The 23808-nt window shown below is 28.3% G+C and overlaps 3 protein-coding genes across 17 annotated transcripts in view; 1 reads left to right on the top strand and 2 right to left on the bottom strand.

The window, feature by feature from the left end:
* LOC128668679 (uncharacterized) overlaps nt 1–8685 on the bottom strand; it is a 40926-nt gene extending 32241 nt beyond the window's left edge. For 11 of the 13 annotated variants that reach the window (XR_008404326.1, XR_008404327.1, XM_053742110.1 and 8 more), the window contains exons 1-2: nt 8356–8685; nt 6743–6847 (exon numbers count right to left, since the gene is read on the bottom strand). The gene's annotated coding sequence lies outside the window, so the exon portion shown is untranslated. Of the gene's footprint in view, nt 1–6742; nt 6848–8325 lie in introns of all 13 variants that reach the window. The other 2 variants (XM_053742111.1, XM_053742113.1) reach the window with 2 other exon arrangements.
* Nucleotides 7495–11536, top strand: LOC103574205 (thymidylate synthase). Of its 2 annotated transcripts, none has more exons than XM_053742123.1 (5): nt 7495–7600; nt 8878–9070; nt 9167–9430; nt 10417–10679; nt 10768–11536. In XM_053742123.1, the coding sequence occupies exons 2-5, from the start codon at nt 8905–8907 to the stop codon at nt 10975–10977; spliced, it is 903 nt and encodes a 300-aa protein (XP_053598098.1). In that variant the 5' UTR covers nt 7495–7600; nt 8878–8904; the 3' UTR covers nt 10978–11536. The 2 variants fall into 2 exon arrangements, with proteins under 2 accessions (XP_053598098.1, XP_053598097.1); XM_053742122.1 differs by having other exon boundaries at nt 7526–7600; nt 8695–9070.
* A 5-nt stretch (nt 11537–11541) lies between these two features.
* On the bottom strand, nt 11542–13190 carry LOC103574206 (protein ILRUN). 2 transcript variants are annotated; one of them, XM_008553605.3, is made up of 4 exons: nt 13094–13190; nt 12341–12559; nt 11812–12161; nt 11542–11745 (listed from the first exon to the last, which is right to left on the bottom strand). In XM_008553605.3, the coding sequence occupies exons 2-4, from the start codon at nt 12496–12498 to the stop codon at nt 11639–11641; spliced, it is 615 nt and encodes a 204-aa protein (XP_008551827.1). In that variant the 5' UTR covers nt 12499–12559; nt 13094–13190; the 3' UTR covers nt 11542–11638. The 2 variants fall into 2 exon arrangements, with proteins under 2 accessions (XP_008551827.1, XP_008551828.1); XM_008553606.3 differs by lacking the exon at nt 13094–13190 and adding an exon at nt 12735–13011.
* Nucleotides 13191–23808: the final 10618 nt, after the last annotated feature.

Here is a 23808-nt window from a genome sequence, read left to right as displayed (position 1 = left end):
GCAGTTATTTACACGACATCATAAATTAAATATAAATTAATTTTTGAAAATTTTCCTTTTAAATTTGAAAATTCCGTACAAAATCAAGAAATCAAGCAATAAAATGAATAATTTTGGAAATAAAAATAGAAAATTGTCATGAGAAATCTATTAATATAAATATTGACAACTCAAACTTGAACGATATCGTCTGTTGTGTACTTAAGACAAAAAAGTCAGTTTCTTAAATTCAGTATACTCTATAAATTAAGGTGTGTCGAAAAATAACGTTTTTTTTTTTTTTGGGACTACCAAAAATCGATGGTATATGACAAAATAAAAATTCCGTCAGAAGGTCAGCTCTTAAATTCAAGTTTTAGAGGTAGTAACTCATCGCGATTTTTCATTTCCCATTTAAATAACATGGGGAAAAAAATTGCGATGAGCTGCTTGTAAAATTTGAATTTAAAAACTGATCTTCTGTTAGAATTTTTATTTTGTCATACACTATAAATTTCTGGTAGTGTCCAAAAAGAAAAAAAAATGATATTTTTTGACACACCCTAATATAAATATTAGACTGAGCCAAAAAAATCGACTGTATTTTTTTTTAGAGTATGTTAAAAATATTATTTCGGATGCGGAAAAAAAAATATTGTGAAAATTTAAGCCCTTAATATTAATATTAAGAGGTCTATCATCGCAGTTTTTTAATTTTTTCTAATGAGCGGGTTTTTGTCTCATCACTCTAAAACCATGGAGGCAAACGAAATTGACTTGACCACATTTCTGAAAGGAAATTGAATCTTCTACAAAAATGGTCTGATTGAAATTTTTCGTCAGATGAACCGTTTCCTTATAATCATGCCTTCAACATTTGTATGATTTTACAATTTAATTGGTCGACTTTGGAATTTTGTAATTAATGTAAAAATAAGTTTCTGAAAAAAGCTAATAAATATTCTTGAAGGAAATTAAATGCTCTACGAAAAAAAACCTCTTAACAATTATTGCTAAATTCATTTCGTCAAAAGTTATTCAAGGTTAAAGTTAAGTCAAAACGACTTCAATAACCTTGAATAACTTTTGAAGGGCCAAATTTAGCAATAATTGTTAAGAGACTATTTCAGTTCAGCACTTAACTTCCTTTAAAAATATTCATTGTCTTTTTTTCGGAAACTGATTTTTACATTAATTACAAAACTTTCGGTTGAGCAATCAAATTGAAAAATCATACCAATGTTCAAGGCATGATCATAAAGAAACGGATCACCTGACGAAAAATCTCAATCAGTCTTTTTTGTAGAGCATTCAACTTCCTTCCGAAAATTTACTTAAGTCGATTCCATTTACGTCGATGGTTTGAGAGTTATGAGGAAAAAACCCGCTCATTAGAAAAAACTAAAAAACTGCGATGACAGGCCTCTTAATATTAATATTGTGACGTCACGACGTCGTATTCTTACTGTCAATCAACTTATTAAAAATCATACATGTTATGCCATCTGGCTATGCATGAATAAATTAATTTGCAAATGACTTCCAGCCATTATTTCGGCTGATGATTTTTAAATTTGAATTTAAATTCAAATTATTTTTATTTATGTAAAGTTATTATTGAATGATTATGAATAAATGAAAAAGTAAAAAAAATAGAAAAATAAATGTTGAATAAAAGAAATATTGAAATTATAAAAAAAGAAATAATAAAGAGAAATAATGAAATGATTTAATTTTTATAAATATGAAATATGAAATAAATGATAAAAGAAATAATGAAATGAATTAATGAAATTACATGAATGAATAAATAATGATAATAAATAATTAAAAATGAAATGAATTATGAAATATGAAAAGAATATTATTGTAAAGTATGAAATAAAATTCAAAAATGATAAAATATTGATAGAAAAATTATAAATAAACAACGTTATTAATAATTAAAACGAAATAAAATATAAAATGTTTAAATAATAAAATGAATTTATTACAATAAAAAAAAAATAAGAATCAATAAATATTGATTTATGAATTCGACTCCAATGCTTTATGCGTTGTTGCTAACTGCATTGGAAGTCATGAAAAAAATATATATACATAAATAATTATTATAACAAATATTGATTTAATTATAGCCAATAAAATAATTGGTATAATTAAATAATTATTGGAAGGGATGTTACTACCTGGTAACAGCTCTTCTGGAAATCGAAAAAGTTTTCAGTTTCCTAAGTGAGCTCATTCGTCATTGACGAAATTTTAATTATTTAAAGGCAAGGTCCTTAATTTTATTAAATCATTGTAATATGATTTAAATATTTATAAACCGAATTATAAAAATATAATTCAGAATATTTTTAATTAATTATTGAATTATTAAAAGTAATAATTTATTTAAATAAAAAAATAAATTTGATAAATATTCCATCAATTATTAAGTTCAAGTTGAATTATTTAAATATAATTCATTCAATAAATAAAATTCGATATTGATAAAATTTCATCAATTATCAAGAGTTAAGAAGGAAGAATAACAAATAAAAAAAAATCAAATAAATAATTATTGATAACAATAATAATTATCAAATAAATCAAGGTAACAATTTAATTGAATAAATATTTAAATAATAATTGATTAATTCTAAATAAATTAAATAACAAGTGAAATCGAGAGTTAAACCATTTTATAAAAGTATAAAATTGTAAATTGCATTTAATTATCTAATTTAAACTAAATTTTGTTTTGTAATAATTTTTAAATAATTGTTTGATTTAAATAAATTTGGAAGTTGTTTTAATTTTGCTTTTATTATTTTATTTAATTAATTGAATTTTATTTTACTTAATTTTTATTATTTTAATTTATCTCTTAGACAACAAAATATTTTTATTTTTATTTTCTTTTAATTTTAAATAAACAGTCATCCTTATAGCTCCGTCCCAGTTATTTCGCTAGGCGAAGGCTAAACAGGAGCGCTACTCTTAATATGTGTTATTTTGACGTAACAAATATCAAAGGCTCAAATGTTCACAATTTTTTTTTCTCATCCCAAATAAAATTTTCAATATATAAAAAAAAAACATTGTCGATTTTTTTGACCCAGTCTAATAAATATATATTTTACACACTCACACAAAAAGTTATGATTTCACTGTCGAAATATTATTTTGTATAAAAAGAGTTTCATGAGTTCTTTTATTATCTTATTACGAGCATTTTACAGTAAGACTAAGCTCTTTATGACTAAAGTTAGGAATATTTTCTGCTCCTAAATTTTGTTGATGTAGCTACGATTTTGCAACGTCGGAAAAGTACGAAAAAATTAAATATGATTTAAAAATGATTTAGTAAATAGGTCTCGTAAGTGTATGTCATTTCAACAATATAAACTATTCAATTTTATAGCAATAATGTATCATTCGGATTAGAATTTAAAAAATTTGCCTCAAAGAGTTTTTAGGGTACTTGACACTTTCTTTTTTTTTTTTTTTGTTTTTTTAAATAATTATTTGTGTTTTAATATTTAAGATACATTTGACAAGAAAAAAAAATAGAGATATTTAATGACCAAATGTGTGCTTACAAAGGTCTGAAATTACAATGCTGATGTCACGGAGAATATATACGTATGAAAACGATGTAAAATAGTTTATAAGTATACGTAAACTCTTCAATAGTAAGAAAACATTTCATTATATTTCAAAATACCATAGAGCAATAGCTATTCTTTTTAACCTTCCGCTAAAAAAATCGACGATTTTCAAAAAATTCGGGAAGTTATTGGTTTCACCCCGATTTTCAAAAATCGGGTTTTCATCATATGTTGACGTTTGAAGGTGCGAGGATGCTATTCAGACTTTTTCAGAGCGATGTGTGTGTGCGTGTACGCGTGTGTGTGTGTGTGTGTGTGTGTGTGTGTGTGTGTGTGTGTGTGTGTGTGATGTATGTATTCCTCAAACTCTTCATATATTTTTTAATGAATTGACCGATTGAAATGGTTGAGATGGCAATTGAAAAAGCTTGTTGGGCGTCAACTTTTTTTGAAAATTTTAAATCGATCGATCAAATGGACTTTAAGATATAGAAGAAATACAGAAAAAAAAAATTTTTTTTTTCAGTTTTTTAAAAATTTTTCAGAAATGGCTCAATCGATCAATTCTAGAATCTGATTAGTTTTAGAACTCAATAAAACGCATCGATTGCCACCTTAACCGTCTCAATCGGTCAATTCCTTTAAGAGATATCGTTGGAGAAAAAATGGTAAAAAACGATTTTTGTCGAAAACAACGGCTTCTAAAAGTATTTTCGAGCTGGAAGAGCTTGAAAATGTATTCAAAAAAATGTTTTCGAGCACCTAGAGCTCCTAGAGCTCAAAAACAGCGAGAAGTTTTAGGGCTGGCCCGCAGGGTCAACCGATAGACCGATTTTTTTCAGATCATTCACAAGAATTCCCTCGCAGTTTTGAATCACCCTGAAAACACGGTGGGTACACGGTATTTCTACGATGGTTACACGGTGTACCCACCGTAATTCCACGTCCGACGCGTAACCATCGTGGAAACGCCGTGTAACCACCGTGTATACACGGTGATAAAATGACACAAACCCACCCTGGATCAACCGTGATTCCACCATGTTTCCACTCCAAGGGTGTTTCCAGGCTGATTCAAAACCGCCAGGGTTAGCTGCACGAAGTTGGCTCCCCGCTTAGCATTAAATATGATCTACAACAAAATTCAAAAGTTGTAGAGTAAATTCATGATGGAAATCTTGTGAAACTACATAATATTCTTATTAAACATTGAAATATTACAAAATGCTACAATTTCTCTCCGAGGAAAATAACCGCAGCACATAGAAAAACAACACATGAATACACAAAAAAATCGCATTGAAACGAAAAGAAACAAAATCCATAAAAAAACTGCCAAATTGACTGCCAGAATTTAACTCTCCGGTTGGCAGTCAAAAAAAGACATGCTTTAGAATTTTAATTTCTCCCCACTTCCCTAATAGCACAATTTGCTTAAGCAAAAGTTTACAATACAAGAGTTTCGTTGTATTTTTCGTTAAATTTTCGGACTTTTCCACTTTTTACGACAATTTGTATGCAACTTGCTATTAAATTTGACGTAAATTTACTGCCCGAATTAGAATACAAAGTCACTTCAAAAGTTGACAAGAAAAAAGTTGTCTTTAATTTTCAGGCAAATTTTAAGTCAATTTATCGTTAATTTGCCTTGAAAAATTGTTAAGTATATTTTTACTTTCAAGTTGTAGACAATCGTATGTAAAAATTAGCTTATCTTCTGAAATGGTAAGAATGAACATGACCGATTTTTTTTTTTTGTAAAAGTTTACCTTTAAATAAGAAAAAGATTTACCGCAGATTCTGATTTTCGACTTTTGGTGTGAAGATGTCAGCAAATTCGGGCAGCAGATTTCAGGTAATTTCAGCATAAAAGTCAATTTCAATGCAAAGTAACTATTATGGTTGTTCGTGATGGGATTCGTGTAGAACTATAAAATGCTCTTATTGAAAATTGAAATTTTGCAAAATATTGTATTTCCCTGTTATCCAATCAGACAATTTCATGTTTATCGATGTCAATTGAAAAATAACCACAGCATCATAATAAACAACAGTTAAATACTAAAAAAATTCGCATTTGAATCAGATTCATACGAATCTTATCAAAAATCATCAGAACTGACTGCTAGAATCTATCTCTTCAATTGGCGGTCAAAAATGACATACATCAGAATTTCAAGTTTGCACTGTTTGTTCGTGATAGAAATCATGTAGAAATACATAAATTTCATTACAAACATTGATATTTAACAAAACTTAAAGATTTTTCACTTTTTTAAGCGAATAATTTCATGTCTATCGATGTCTATTGAAAAAAAACGGCAGCAACACTAGTCTAGTTTTGTGCAAATCGTCACGGATCCGGCAGCATGACGATGAGCAACACAAATACTCAAAAAATTAGCATTGGAATCAGTGCAGCCAGATCGCGGACGAAAATTTCCCCTTCTTTCGCACCATTTTAACATCATTCACAGCTTAAACGGTGCTTGGGAAGGGGAACTTTTCGTCCGCGATCTGGCTGCACTGATTGGAATCGAATCCATACGAAACCTGTCAATAATCATCTAAATTGACTGCTAGAATCTATCTCTTCAATTGGCGGTCAAAAATGACATACAGCGGAGTTTCAAGTTCGCACTGTTTGTTCGTGATAGAAATCATATAGAAGTGCATAATTTTTATTACAAATATTGATATTTAACGAAATTTAAGGATTTTCTTCTTTTTCATGCGGACAATGTCATATTTATCGATGTCCATCAAAAATATTTATATCGAATAAAATTCCAAGTTAGGTATCAATTGCTAACCCTGATTAATCTGAGAACGAATTAAAGAACGTTAATAGTATAAAGTAACCTAAAAGGTTTCTATACGAAAGTTTTGTTCTTACATTTCACCGGCTAATTAAATTATAACAATAAGAAGCAGAATACAGAAATTATAAAAATTAAATAAGTTTTTAAACCTAACAAAACCTATAGGGAAATCAAATCGATTCTTTTCTAATGTCAAGAAAATAATAAAATCAAAAAATATTCAAATCGAAAACCAAAAGTAAACTTATCAATCATTAAATTGTATATAAATTAAATTAATCCGTATTTGGAATATTTTTGATAAAATGCTTTTAAAATTCTATAAATAATTATAATATTATTTACCTGTACTAAACTTTCTTATTATAATTAGTTACAAGATAATTTTTTTATAATAATAGCACTATCGTACAATTTCTCACTCAGATGTTGATTAAATATATTATTGTACTATATTTAGAATTATAAAAATCATATCATTAGAGTTTACATCAGTTGTAATTGTTTAAGGTAAATGTCCCAATACCGGAACAAGACCCAATACCGGAACGATTTGATAATCATTATATTATATTTCAATTCGTACGCGATGAAACTAAATAAAACTTTCTTTATTTGAAACCTTAATCTTTCAGTTAAAAAATAAGATATAAAATAGATTTTAGAAAATATTATAATATGAAAAAAAAATGTTAATTAGAGCAATAGTCTCGGATTCATGACTTTTTTATGTCTCTTAATGGTTTTGCTAAGAAATCAGTCAATGGTCTTAAGCTTATAGAAAATGCATAGAATTACTTTTCAATAATTTTTTTTTGTATATGCATCTTGAATGACATAAAATTCAAGAAAACATATTAAAAATATGAAAAAAATAGTATTATTATATTAATTTTACTGTTCGCCCTGTTTAGAAAATCTTATAGAATCCAATAGTTTCTTATAAATTCCCATAGACATTTTATAAGAATGAATAAGTTCTATGAGAAGTGCTATAGTTAAATATAGGGCCTTATACCTTGGCTATAAGAACCTATCGGATTTTTTAAGCAGGGCGTCTATTGGTACACCAAAATGAACCCGTGCCCAGTACCGGAACAGCCAATCATATTAATGTTATCGATAGACATTAACGGTGACTTTTATTGACTGGCTAAATCAAGTACAATATTAATTATTACTGGAGCCCTAATATTTAATGCAGTATGTATAATTGTTATAAAAAATAGATTAAGTATAGATAAACTCTAATTTAAATCATAAAAAATATATTTTTGTTTTTAGTTTTTTTTTTTTTTTAATTATTTTTCTAGTATAACCTCAAATGATTTATTTTGTTTCTATTCTTTAGTTCAAAATATTTATTTTCATTGAATATTCAATCATTTAAAAATTTTAAATACATTTTACATTATGGGTGTGATATAGCAGACATCAGACAAATTTAAAATTATTAATCAATCGAGTAAATAATTAATAATATAAAATTTAAGAAAATGCGAATTTAAAAAATTTTGAAATTCATAGTGCTTTTTTTGTAAATATTATTTTTTTAATTATTTATCTTATTTATTTATAATTTTAAAGTTCTCTGATGTCTGCCACATTCATACTCGTTTTACATTAATATTATTTAATAATTATTAATATTTTCACCATGAATTAATGCAAAAAATAACTTATTTTATTTACTGTTCCGGTATTAGGACAACCGAATTACCCGTATAGGGACAAGGCTATTTCAGTGTTCCGGTATTGGGTCTTTTGGGTGTCATAGAAAAAAATTTTTTTTTTATATTAAATTTAAGAAAAATGAACTTATTTGATTATTTTTAAATTGGTAAATGTCTATTTTATATGATGTAATAAATTATTTTGGTTTATAATTTATTTGAATATTTTAAAAACGATAAAAATCAGTCATATACCCTTCGTCGTTCCGGTATTGGGACATTTACCTTATTACTATTATAAATAATAATATTAAAAGATTCACTTCGCTTCAATTTATAAACTAATCGGCATGCTTGCTATTTTCATACAAGTTCTCTAAGAAATTTATTATCTAACCAATTTTCAGTATGAATATGCCATCTATTAATGAACTTGCAGACTATTTTGTAAAATCTGCTTTATCTAAATATAGTACTTGTATTTAATATTTATACTTTTCCTAAACGCTACCCCAATGGCACTAATTATTACTCATGACTCTATGTGTGAACTCCTTTATGAATTTTTGGTAATATCCCCCCTTTCCCCTTTACTATAACTGCCGCCAACCTTGTAAATTGCAGACTAGGCAGACATTTTGTTGGCAAAGTGTCCCCATCCCGCACAATAATTGGATTGGCGCATGCGCAGAATATATTTTTTATAATATTATAACAGAGGGAAAAGGAAATAATGGTGGGAAAAAATCTCAAACTTTTTCCGGGCCAACTATATATGGAGTTACCGAAAAATTTATTGATATCTAGGTATACACCTGTTGTAATCCCGAGTATATGATGTCAACAATGATTGAAGCGAATGTAACTAATGATCATGAAGAATATCAGTACTTGAATTTAATTGAACAAATAAGAAAACAAGGAACCAATAAAAATGATCGTACTGGAGTTGGTACTTATTCAATTTTTGGGACACAATTGCGATTTTCTCTAAAAAACGGTAAAATCATCGATCTATTATTATTTTTTGTTTTTTTTTTTTTCGTCCATCTGTATTTAAATACATTGTTCAATTTTTTTTTGGTTACTATAATAGGTACATTTCCATTACTAACTACAAAATCAGTATTCTGGAAAGGTGTAGTTGAAGAACTACTATGGTTTATTAGTGGATCGACAAATGCTCATAAGCTTTCTGAGAAAGGTGTTCATATTTGGGATGCAAACAGTTCAAGAGAATTTTTAGATACTTATGGATTTCAGGATAGAGAAGAAGGTGATTTAGGACCCATCTATGGATTTCAATGGAGACATTTTGGAGCTGAGTATACTAATATGCACGCAGACTATACTGGGAAAGGTGATTAACTTTATTTTACTTCTTAAAAAAATAAATTAAGTAAAAAAAAGTGAAAAAATGTTAGTATCAAATTCTCGAGCGTTGTAGTGTAATTTAATATAAATAGTGTAAAGTGATTTCATATAAAAATTTCACTACCCCATTATTAATTTGTATGATAATATCAATATGCTAGATTTTAAGTCGTGACAAAATTTAAGTTTTTTTAAGCCTTAAATTTTTCATCAAAGTACTAGTACATCGGAATCGAATGCCTTCTAGAAACCATTTTGATTTAATTTAATTTGATTAATGATCACCTTAAAATATGCGAATGTTTACCATCCTCATTCCAAGCTAAAAATTAAGAATAAATAAAACCACGTAATTATGGAATTAGACAGTGAATCATCATCAACTTCTTTCCACTTGATATGAGAAGCCTTCAAGTTATTTAGGAATGATTTTAATTTCTACCCCACAAGCAGTTCTGAATACATTAAAAAAAATCATTTTCTAAAAAATTTAACTCTTTATCTTAATGTGAACCTAGACAAGTAAATTAAATTTTTTTTTTAATTTTGAGGGGCATTAGATTTTTTCATCTTTCGTTATGAATTTTAGATTATTTTAATAAACTACTTAGAATAGTGATCTCAAGATATTTTTGTGGCTTATCATATTTAATCATAATCAAAAATTATCATGCATAATTTCAGTTGCCTCATGTATTGGAATTGAATTAAAGAATATGTTTCTATTTTCTATCTGTATCTAAAAATTCAATTGTTCAATGCTAAATAAATAACTGCCAGCCTTCATTGAAACCATTCAATGATACCCCGATCGCTCAAACGATTTTATAAGAAATTAATCTATCGTTAATTTATCAAAAAAGATGCAAATTCTTTTAGGTGATAAATAACGACAGTTTTTAATGAATATTGTAATCAATACCTATTATCTACTTAAAATAAAATAATTTACATCCCAATTGTTTATTACAGGTATAGACCAACTTCAAAATGTTATTGATACACTGCGTACTAATCCAAACGATCGACGAATGATAATGACTGCATGGAATCCTAACGATATTCCAAAAATGGCATTACCACCTTGTCACTGTCTTGTCCAATTCTATGTTAGTAATGGCGAACTTTCTTGTCATCTTTATCAACGCAGTGCTGACATGGGTCTCGGAGTACCGTTTAATATTGCATCATATTCACTTTTAACGTATATGATAGCCCATATAACGAATTTAAAAGTAATTAATTCAAAATGAATTCTAATTTTTTTTTACATTTCTACCCTTCCATTATTTTTGCAATTCATTAAACAAAGAATTTTTACAGCCCGGAGAGTTCATTCATACAATGGGCGATTGTCACGTATATTCAAATCATATGGATGCTTTAGAAACTCAGTGCAAACGTAAGCCAAAGCCATTTCCAAAATTGAAAATTACAAGAGATGTGAGAGAAATCGATGATTTTATTGCATCCGATTTTGAATTAATTGGTTATAATCCACACCCAAAAGTATTAATGAAAATGGCTGTTTAAACGAATTATTTTTATGATTCAGAGAATAGTGTAAAAAAGTAAAATGGTTCAGTATTTTATACAAATTACTGTTGCAAAAAAAAAAAAATTTTAATACGCAGAAGTGAAGTTCCGGTTTTGAAGACTCATCCGTAAACTAGTTTTTTTTATTTTTCTAAATCATCTTTTTTCTGATCCGCAACGTCATTTAGAAACCCTGCTAAAACGCTTTTTTAGGCCACAATAAGTAGGAATCACTTTATTATATGTATCAATTATACACTATATTTTTATATTAAACATTGTAATAATAAACTTTTGATTTATAAACAAAGGAAATCGAAATCGAAGCATACAAAACTTGAGCAGTAAACTTAGGATTATTGTTCAAAAGTTAATTACAAGAAAACTTTTTATTATAAATTTGATGATAAATGTAACTAAACATTATTTGATTGAAAGAATTGAAGTTCTCAATGATAAAATATCTTCAAATTTTATCTGCATTTAATAAATTAGAAGTTCATTAAATTATGTTTATGAAATAAATGAGCAATGACTTTATTCTTTTGAGAAAGTAAATAAATAAATAATTCGTTGTTATTTCATTCACTTTCACCTTTCATATATTTTTTTCTTAATATATTTTATAAAATAATTGATCTCAAGTTAATACTAAAGGCTAAGACATCTGAATATCATTGGATTGTGAAGTTGATAATTGATGGAGTTGTTGTGTAACTGCAAGAGTTCCAGCTTCACTTACAGTAATGATAACCCAAATGATATCTATAAAATTTCAATCAGTGAATAAATATGATAATGAAAATGATAAATTTAAAATAAACAAATTACCTCCAAAATAGGATCCAGTGGATGTCATCATTCTCCATTTGCTTTGATAAACCCCTAATTCATTTGGACTTGTTAAAATAACACTTATTTCCGTCACTTTTTTCGGTTCGAGTGCTGGTACTTCAATTCTCGTACAATCTCCCATAACAACACCTCCGGTATACTGAAGTGAAATTCCTTCTGGCCATGATTCACTACCTGAATTTTGCACTCTCCATGATTTTTGAAATTTCGTATTTGGTGATACTGATTCACCTTCACCAATTGTACAGTCGCACACTAAAGTCATACTAGGAAGTTTGAAAGGTGACTCAAAATCAAAATAACTGCAAATCGCTGCTTGTAAATTCCTAGAACAATATTTTTATATATAGAAAATGATCAATGATACATGATATTTGATAAAATTTTTCTAAACTAAAACTATTTATTCAAGAAAATATGTTTTTTCTTATAATTATTGATTGATAAAATATGTAGAACAATTTAATAAAATTAATAACGATGCAAATGAAAATATAATAATTACCAATTATTCATATCCAAAAAAAAAGTAGCAGTCGCTTCATTTAATTGACTACCTGCTAATAACCTTTGAAGTTGTTTGACCAAATCATCTTTGTCTGTTGTACCCATGCAACTAAATTGTTGCAATAAATGTTGATCAAAATCATTATCCAAATCCATGATGAAATATATATTACAAGCTCTCTATGTGTTATCGAAAATCACTTCAAATTTGCTTTTTCTTAATACGTCATAGCACACAAAAAAAAAATAAAAATTAATCAATAACAAAAGAAAACTGAAATCGAAAACAATATTAACGAAAACTATTAAAATTTATTTCTATTGTTACTGTTATCAATTTTGTAATTCTTTCCTTTAAAATTGAGTAAAAAAGAATCAATTTTATTCTTTACTTTTGTTTGAATACACTATTTATTATGGTCAGTATTTTGTTTTAAAACACTGAGTTCTTTCCTTTTGTATTTTACGTTGCTTTTGTTTACGTTGGAGAATTAAAAATTTTGCGGGGTCTGCGGGTTTCAAATTGTTTCAAATGTCATTATTTGGACACGACGTATGTATAATGTAGAACCATTGTATAAAGGCAGATAAACATATATTCATACGGTATGTACTATATAATAGATACAATACTGAGTATTATTAATATGCCAATTTAACCCCCCCCCACCCCCCTGCCAACATTTCAACAAACAATAACAAAACTGTACAGCATATTCTAACCCATATTTTACCAGTTAAATCGCATTACCTCGATAGCCAACTCGACTGCAAGATGACAGAAATATAGAACCCTGATTTGACATTAACTGGACTACAAAAAGTTGGGAAGTTTGTCCTCAGTGGCCTCAGGTACCTCCACCTGTTAAATAATAAGTGAACTTGAAATCCATGAATAGGCACGCATTTGACTTCCATTTAAAATTAACATTGAGATCTTACAACATTTGTTGCATCTTATCAGTAATTGGGTATTTGCATCATTTTGATACTCATTAAATTTTGATATTTTTACATTCTATATAATTTCTTAAAATTTTCGACAAAAAAACATTTCGATTTCGTTCATAAAAATTCAAATAATTTAATAAACAAAAGTGGTCCTACATTACATAAGAGTCACGTGATGTAAAACGTGATGTGATTAGTGTGACGTCATTGCGCTGTTTGTAACGTGTCTATTCGAATGAACAATAAGTCAGGTATAATATTTTATAGTGCTAAAAATATTAAAATTAAGTTTTTTTTTTTTTTAAGCTTTATACATCATATTCTTAATGATGATCGTAAAGTTAGCCGACATCAGACAAAAAAAATTATAGAAATCGATATCTCGATGAAATCGAACGTCACGAGGGATGCCTAAGAGAGATCCGAACGAAAATGTAGCCAACGCAACCCTGATAGCCAAGTTGGCGAGAAACTGACGAGAAACTTGCAGCCGCAACTGGACACTAAGTTGACCACCAACAGTTGGTACCTCCAATAGTTGATAGACATTTTCTGAGAAAGTTGGTGGCAAAAGTTGGACCTCCAATAGTTGATAGACATTTTCTGAGAAAGTTGGTGGCAAAAGTTGGAAATTCAATAAGTTGACGAACACTTTCTGAGAAAGTTGGTGGCAAAAGTTGCTTGCAAAAGTTGGTGATCATAAGTTGACGGTAAGTTTACTTTCAATTTCCTCAAAAACTTGCATTCCAGTTGCGGCTCCATACTGGCGCCAACTTTCTGAGAAAGTTGGCGGTAACTTGTAGCCAAAAGTTGCAAAATCTAAAGTTGTTGACAACTTGTCGTCAAGTTGGTCAGAAACTAAAGAATGACCAACTTTTTCACGATCAACTCGTGCTATCAGGGTAAATTTTTCAAAAAACCCTGATAACACGAGTTGATCGTGAAAAAGTTGGTCATTCATTAGTTTCCGACCAACTTGACGACAAGTTATCGACAACTTCAGCTTTTGCAACTTTTGGCTACAAGTTACCGCCAACTTTCTCAGAAAGTTGGCGGCAGTATGGAGCCGCAACTGGAATGCAAGTTTCTGAGGAAATTGAAAGTAAACTTACCGTCAACTTATGATCACCAACTTTTGCAAGCAACTTTTGCCACCAACTTTCTCAGAAAGTGATAGTCAACTTTTTAGATTTACAACTTTTGCCACCAACTTTCTCAGAAAATGTCCATCAACTATTGGAGGTACCAACTGTTGGCGATCAACTTGGTTCCAGTTGCGGCTGCAAGTTTCTCGTCAGTTTCTCGCCAACTTGCCCTGATAGCCAAGTTGGCGAGAAACTGACGAGAAACTTGCAGCCGCAACTGGAACCAAGTTGATCGCCAACAGTTGGTACCTCCAATAGTTGATGGACATTTTCTGAGAAAGTTGGTGGCAAAAGTTGTAAATCCAAAAAGTTGACGATCACTTTCTGAGAAAGTTGGTGGCAAAAGTTGCTTGCAAAAGTTGGTGATCATAAGTTGACGGTAAGTTTACTTTCAATTTCCTCAGAAACTTGCATTCCAGTTGCGGCTCCATACTGCCGCCAACTTTCTGAGAAAGTTGTCGATAACTTGTCGTCAAGTTGGTCGGAAACTAATGAATGACCAACTTTTTCTCGATCAACTCGTGTTATCAGGGTGGCTATCAGGGAAGAGACAATTCACATCACGTCGAACACAAACTCAACCGTCGGTAAAGTAAATCTTGATAGGTAACTGACTAATTAGGTAATCAAGTCTTAAGCTACTATAATGGAATTTAAAAAATTTGTTTATATTTTTAAATTATTGTAAAATGCTTTAATGATATAAAGTAATTAATAATAAATGAGTCTGAAGAAAGCCATGTAAAAAATTTTTTGTCTTAATTAAATTCCAAAAATAATTCTAAAACATTTCAAATTATAAATATTAAAATTACATTCAAAAACTTTTTAACGTGGAAATATTATTATAATTTATAATTAATAATAATAATAATAATAATAATAATAAAAGAATAAGTATTAATTTAGTCAGAAAAACTTTGAAAAAAATTTCGGGTCAAGTTATCCGCAACATCAAAGACCGCAACTATTTTTTTTTTTATTTAAAACAAATTATATACTTTTGTGGAAATATACCCGGGCTTGAGAAATTTGATTAATTGCAAAAAAATCGTTGCGGTCTTTGATGTTGCGGATAACTTGACCCGAAATTTTTTTCAAAGTTTTTCTGACTAAATTAATACTTATTCTATTATTATTATTATTATTATTAATTATAAATTATAATAATATTTCCACGTTAAAAAGTTTTTGAATGTAATTTTAATATTTATAATTTGAAATGTTTTAGAATTATTTTTGGAATTTAATAAAGACAAAAAATGTATTACATGGTTTTCTTTAGACTCATTTATTATTAATTACTTTATATCATTAAAGCATTTTACAATAATTTAAAAATATAAATAAATTTTTTAAATTCCATTATAGTAGCTTAAGACTTGATTACCTAATTAGTCAGTTACCTATCAAGATTTACTTTACCGACGGTTGAGTTTTTGTTCGACGTGATGTGAATTGTCTCTTTTTTGAAAAATTTAGCTTAGATACTTTTAAAGAGTTTGTTATTCATACTATTTGTTTTTTTCATGTTGGTAACTAGATTTTTGTTTAATTATCACATTTTACGATTGAAGTGTGAGTGTCATATCAATTTAGAGTTTTTATTTTGATTTGTACTTCCTTTAGTGTAATATATAGGCTGTGGAATATATATACTTTGATATTGACCAATTTTGCTTTTAAATTTTCTTGCATTTGTTGCGTTGGCTACATTTTCGTTCGGATCTCTCTTAGGCACCCGATTTTTTCCTTTTTTTTGTTTCATTAACTCCCTCAACGTAATTCAAAAAATAAATATTCGGACATCAATGCTGATTTTATAAAATAATAAAATGAGCTGAAATTTACTAATGTTTATTCTTTTACTTGTTACCTTCACCCAGATTTATAAATTTTTTTTGAATTTCAATTTAGAACTTCGAAAATTTCTGGAGTTGCATATTTCAAACAAATCTCAATAGGTTCTAAAGAGAAAAAAAAATTCAAATATTTGTAATTGTAAAATTTACACGTGGCATTTTTTTTTAAATAGTTATTTAGTTTATTAGTTATCAATAAAAATAAAATTCAAAAAATTTTTAAATCTGGATATAAATCCGAAAGTGTATGATTTAAATAAAAAAAAAACAAATCCACTTGTTTAAATTTGATAAATCTACATGTAGATTTAAATCGAATTCCTTTTTTTTTTTTTTAATCATAAATATTCTTAAAAATATGAGAAAAAAAAGTTTTAACGCATGAATATTAAACAATTTGATAATTTATTGAAATAATAATTTAAAAAACGTTACAAACCATTTGAAATGTTTATTATTCTTAATATCATTATGATCTCGAAGATTGAAATTTACAACAAAAGTCACATATATATATTCGGCGACGATACTTTAGGTTTAGATTGCAATGATCACTGCCTAAGTCGCCAACTACCCAAGAGTGAAACGTTGTGAGTGATAATGAGAAGAGGAGAGATGGAAAAAGGTATTTGTGGGGTGAGAGGCGTTTCGTCTAAGTATACGATTGCTGAGACTCCTCAGTTAGGTGTGTCTATCGTATACCCCACATTGCCCAGCTTTTAAAATTTTTTCATTTTCAATTTTTGTATTTTTAAAATGGTTTTCCACAGTAGCATTTTCATCAGATGTCGACGTTTTGAGGTCCTAGGAAGCTATTCTGACTATTTTCAGAATGATGTCCGAGTGTGTGTGTGTGTGTGTGTGTGTGTGTGTGTGTGTGTGTGTATGTATGTAAACTCTTTGTAACTTTTTAACTAATAAATCGATTTGGATGGTTGAGGTGGCAATCGAAAGAGCTTGGTGGCCGTCAACTTTCCTGGAAATTTCAGATCATTTGACTCGAAAATATTTGCGAATTACGAAAAAAAAAAAAAATTTTTTTTTTTAGTTTTTTATTGATTTCTCAAAAACGACTTATACGATCGACTTCAAAATCTAATCAGCTCTAGTACTCAATAAAACGAGTCGATTGCCACCTCAAACATCTCAATCGGTTGATTTGTTCGAGAGATATCGCGGGAGAAAGAAATGGTGGATAATGGTTTTTTCCAAATATTTTCGAAATGACTAACCCGATTAATTCCAAATTTTTTTTTTTATTTATTTATTTTGAAAGTATTTCAAAAACGACTTGATGAATCAATTCTAAAATCTGATCAGTTACAGAACTCAATAAAACATGTCGATTGTCGCCTTGAACGTCTTAATCGGTTTATTCGTTCGAGAGATATCGTTTGAAAAAAAATCGTAAAAAACGTTTTCTTTCGAAAACAAAGGCATACAAAAGTATTTTCGAGCTCGAAGAGAAAATGTATCTACAACAATTTTCGGAGCTCAAGGAGCTCGAAATAGGCGGGAAGTTTTGGGGCTGGCCCGCAGGGTCAACCGGCAGACCGATTTTTATTTCCAGGTGTAAATAAAACTGACCAGAAACATATAAAAGGTATTAATTGATCCATTAAATCATTTGCAAAAACGACTGACTGGTATATATTTTTCCCAAATTTTTTATCACGAACTTCAGCATTCTTTTCGACAAATTTTTTCGTTGTTAGAAAATGTTGATAAAAAGGGCTAGATTGATAAACAGAATCATGTTCATTATTATCCAATTCATTATCGTCGTTAAATGACTCGTTTACATCTTCTATTTTAATTGTATTTTTATTTAATAAGTGTTACGTCAAAATAACACATATTAAGAGTAGCGCTCCTGTTTAGTCTTCGCCTAGCGAAATAACTATGGGACGGAGCTATAAGGATGACTGTTTATTTAAAATTAAAAGAAAATAAAAATAAAAATGTTTTGTTGTCTAAGAGATGAATTAAAATAATAAAAATTAAGTAAAATAAAATTTAATTAATTAAGTAAAATAATAAAAGCAAAATTAAAACAACTTCCAAATTTATTTAAATCAAAATAATTATTTAAAAATTATTACAAACAAAATTTAGTTTACATTAGACAATTAAATGCAATTTACAATTTTACACTTTTATAAAATGGTTTAACTCTCGATTTCACCTATTATTTAATTTATTCAAAATCAATCAATCTATAATATAAAAATGAATCGCAAAATGTGTTGGTAAGCGCACAACTCAACAACGCCTGGACCAATTTGGCCAATTCTTTTTTTAAAATGTTCGTTGAAGTCCAAGGATGGTTCTTACGGCGAGAAAAAATCGAATAATTGTCGGGAAAACCCTAAAAACAGCCCTTTTCTTTTTCACATACAAACGTTTTCTAACTAAAACGTAGAATCAATTTGAGCTTTATTGCTAGTTATATAAAGTTCATATTAAATTACAAGCACTCACTGTTATCTAAGAAATGTAGATGTGTTCCTAACGTCAAAAAGTAAATTTACACTTTCTTACCGCTATACAAAGTTCAAATTCAATCATATCTATCAAAATAGTGTGCGTGTGTGCGTTGGAGCACAGAATACGTCGTTGGAGGATTTAATGTCGCGTTCCGAAACTGAAAAAAAGTGATCGCGAACCCGACTAAATTGAATAGTCACAAAATATAATAATAACAACTTGGTCGGCTTCGCGATATTATTTCTTTTGTTTCACTTTCGGCAGGCGACAAAAAAAATAGTTATTAATAAAATTATTATTTATTAATTAATTAGTAATAATTTTACTGTGGAAGAAAATTTTGATGATAGTTGTGTGTCAGATAATTATTAACAGTAAATTCCGAGCATGCTATTATTTTAAGACATTTTTCTTAAAAATAAAGTGGAATATGAAATTTAAAAAATCTATAAAAAAATAAATCCCATCGTTGTCCCATTATGAGCATAGCTGGAAAAATTGTAGAATAGGTGACAGTTTGCTGTGAAAAAATTATGGGGGAAATCGATCAGTACGTGTTTTTTGTAAATCGACAATTTATACTCAAAAGTTAAAATTTCAACAGAAGCGTGATTCAAAAATTTTTTTGATATTTTTTATTGAAAAGAAATCTAAAAACAATCATTTTTTGACTCTTTAAAAATTTTCTTTAACCCTTTTTTCACGAAGTTACAGGCATTTGATAGAATAATCTCTTCATTTTTTAAAATTCAATATTTCGAAAACGGTTGGAGGAAAAAATTTGAAAAAAATCATGAAGGCCTCTTTCAACCTATGCTGAAAGATAAAAAAATCAGAGGTTCAAAATAACTTATTGAGCCACACCGTCCATCGTATGGTATTACACCAATTTAATATATAGTGGAAACCTAAATCATGCAAACCTTCTCAATAAGACAATTTATAGATAAATTGAGAAAAATACAGATAGCCCGAACTGGGAATCGAACTCAGACCATGTCGGTATCGCACCGAGTGCTCTACCAGTTGAGCTATCCGGCACTATACTATATTCCGTTCAATTTGATCTATAACTTATTGAGCCACACCATCCATCGTACGGTAATACATCAATTTTATATAGTGGGAACTTAAACAGAGTTGATTTTTTTATTTTGCTCTACAATCGATTCAGGCAGTACGAAGTCTGCCGGGTCAGCTAGTGATTTAACAAAATTAAGGACCTTGCCTTTAAATAATTAAAATTTCGTCAATGACGAATGAGCTCACTTAGGAAACTGAAATCTTTTTCGATTTCCAGAAGAGCTGTTACCAGGTAGTAACATCCCTTCCAATAATTATTTAATTATACCAATTATTTTATTGGCTATAATTAAATCACTATTTTTTTATAATGATTATTTATATATATACATATTTTTTATGACTTCCAATGCAGTTAGCAACAACGCATAAAGCATCGGAGTCGAATTCACAAATCAATATTTATTGATTGATATTATTTTTTCTTTATTGCAATAAATTCATTTTATTATTTAAACTTTTTATAATTTATTTCATTTTAATTATTATTAACTTGTTTATTAACAATTATTGTGTTTTTTTTTTATAAATATTTCATTATTTCATTTCATATTTTTTTTAACTTCATTATTAATAAATTTATTATTAATAATTATTTTTCATACAAAAATTTATTTATCAATATTTTTATTATTTTAAAATTCTATTTTATACTTTCCATAATAATGTTCTTTTCATATTTCATAATTTTATTTTATTTTTAATTATTAATCATCATTATTTATTTATTCATGTATTTTCATCAATTCATTTTATTATTTCATATTTCATATTTATAAAAATTAAATTATTTCATTGTTTCTTTTCATTATTTCATTTTTCATATTTATTTATTTTTAAATTTCAATATTTATTTTATTCAAAAATAGTTTAATAATTAATAAATTTTATTATTTATTAATAATTAACAATTATAAAAATTTGAATTTATACAACATTTTTTATTATTTAACTTTTTCCAATAATGAATTTACACAAATAAAAATAATTTGAATTTAAATTCAAATTTAAAAATCATCAGCCGTAATAATGGCTGGAAGTCACTTGCTAATTAATTAATTTATGCATAGCCAGATAGCATAGCATGTATGATAATTGATTGACAGCAGGAATAAGACGTCGTGACGTCACAATAAGAATTTCATCGCTTCATCAAGCTCCGGATTTTTAAAAGGAAATAATAAAATGATGAAAAAAAATTCTATTAGCTTGCTTAATGTTTTAGAACAATTGCAATGGACGATGGCAGCAATTACCTCTAAGTAAATTTTTCTTTCATTTTTTTTAACACAATTTTTTTTCATGTATCGAGATGCCATTTTCATGAAGTGTGGATACCACGTGAAGAGTGAAATAATATTTATAAACGATGAATCATGTGAATAAATTGCATTGTACGCAAATACCAAGTACTCTTTGACTGTACAATCATTAAATGACTTCATAAAAGCATTGATACTTGCCCACGGCTAGTCAGTTACTATTGCTTTAAAGCAGGGCCATTTCACATTGCTATTTATCCACGTATTTTTAAAAAAATTCAAACAATTTGCAATCGAAAGAGCGGTATGCTGGTTGGTAATCATTTCAAGTATTGGATATATTTTTTTTTTTTTTTAATATTTACCACACCGGCATAATAATAAATTCTTTTTGACGTCTTATAAGGTTTTCGGATTATGGACCCCGTAGCATCAAAATGCAAAATTAAATCAGAATTGTTATTTAACAGCTCTATTTGTTCCACAATTCCTAAATAGATGGTAAAAGGTGAAACGAATTTTTAATATAAGGATGATTAAAATTTGCTTCTTCATCCCTTAAGAGAATATCTACAACATCATTGGAATCACTATCATTTTTATTCATCTCACTAGTCTTTGCAGTTCTTAAAACTTGTTTAGAGTGAGTGAATTGATAATTTTTTTCAGTAGTAGCAAGCTTCTTATCCAGTATAATTATAAAGTCATTGTGAACTGTGCTTGATTTTAAAATAATTAAACGTTGTCCTAAATTTTGCTGATGATTACCTCGTAATTCGTATGATAACGGAAGAGTATGATTTAATAAATTATTAGTCGAGTAAACATGTATCGATGTATATAAACCGTCAACTTCTCCATGAAATTTGAATTTTATTTCACTGTCAGACTTCTTAAACGAAGCATAATCTCGGAAATTTCCATTCTTTCTATGTTTGATACCAGAAAATATAAGAATGCATGAAATTTTTAGAGTATAAGCAAACAAGTTTTTTCTGAGATAACAGTGCAATAAATCCGATGATACTGTGTCCTCGTATATAATTTCACAAGAGAATACTTTCGGTAAAAACAAATTGATAATTATTTTTAATTATTTTTTCTTCGGTCTGTAATAATTCTGGTTGAGAATTCATGTCATCTTTGAAAGAAAGTGATTTTAGTTTTGTTGATAACTTATCAGGTTCAACGTTACTTAAATCATGTTCAGTTATTGGTAGTTTATTGCTTTTAAATTGTCGCTGTTCTTTAACTTTATCCTTGATATTTTATTTTTTAGTTAATAAGGATTTTTTTGTTTTATCAGTAAAACCGTTTTGATTCTTGAACCACGCGAAGTATAAGTTAGTGCGGAAATTTTTAATCTCTTTTTTTCTTAAGCCAAAATGACGACATAGTTTAAAAAATAATTCCTTATTGCCTGTTGGACCATCGGGGATCTCATCAATATCATTTATGTATCGTAATAATGCAAAGTACACCGCTGTTACGTCAAATTTCATAATAAATTTTTCAATTTACATACAAACGATTATAAATAAACAACAAATTTCCATAGGATTGAAATCAGCGAATAACTAACAATTATTTATTATTTAATGAACGAATTTAATAAAAAAAAAAAAATATATATACTATTTGTCGGATATTTTAATTTTGGAACAAACAAATGAAATGTGATAATTAACTTAAAATTACGATTTTAGTACTTTTAATTAGAAAATGGAAAATATCAGTACTCATATTTAAAAACGAAATTCAATAAGACGGTAGCAGTTTCGCATCAAGCGGCGAAATTAAGAGCTATACTGAAATAAATTAATAATTATCCCAGACAGTATTCAAGTCGGAATGACTGCTTTACGACGTCTTTTTGAAGACGTCCTCAAGAAGTCATATAATGACTTCTTAAACTTGTCATTTTTAAGAACTCTTAATTGAGAGTTCTTGAAGAGTCCGTAAATAAGACGTCAGTTTTTTGACGACTAAATGTTTTCTTTTTTAAACTTCTTTATGAAGTCAAAATTAGGAGCTCCTTAAAGACGTCATGGTAAATTCATACCGAAGTCTTATTTGCGAAGTCAGAAAAAAGAACTCTTTTTAAAGACGTCTTATTAAGTTCGCTAGGTGGCTCATTCGACATCTTTAGAACTTCTTAGAGACTTCTTTAAGATATTGATGAGACGTCCAAATCATAAATAGGAACTCATTCAGAACTCATTAAGACGTCATTTTGCTATCTGGGAAGTAACTATTAAAAAAAAAAAAGAATCCGGGTGTCGGTTGACCCTGCGGACCAGCCCGAAAACTTCCCGCTGTTTTCGAGCTCCAAGAGCTCGAAAATATTAATGTGACTATAATTTCGAATTGTTTGAGCTCGAAAATCTTATTGTGTGCGATTGATTTTTATGAGCTTTTCAAACTCTAACCAGTTACGCTTTATGCTAAAGTTTAAAAGTTAAAGAATCGGAAATCATTAATGAACAAGCGGTTTTTAAATTTTAATATCTGATTATGTTCAATAAACTAAATGTATTGAGGCAGAAATCAATGTCAGTAATCGAAATCAAGATTTAAATGAGTTTTGGCTTAAGTCAGAGCAATAATATATAAAATATCCGAGAAAATGATTAAAAACTGTGTTTTTTCGATTTTCTCGTTGATAATATGGTTTAA

This window comes from Microplitis demolitor, chromosome 9, assembly GCF_026212275.2.
Source record: "Microplitis demolitor isolate Queensland-Clemson2020A chromosome 9, iyMicDemo2.1a, whole genome shotgun sequence".
In the NCBI taxonomy this organism is placed as follows: domain Eukaryota; kingdom Metazoa; phylum Arthropoda; class Insecta; order Hymenoptera; family Braconidae; genus Microplitis; species Microplitis demolitor.
Note: the sequence above shows the minus strand (reverse complement) of the source record. Positions and strands in the feature narration are given on the sequence as shown.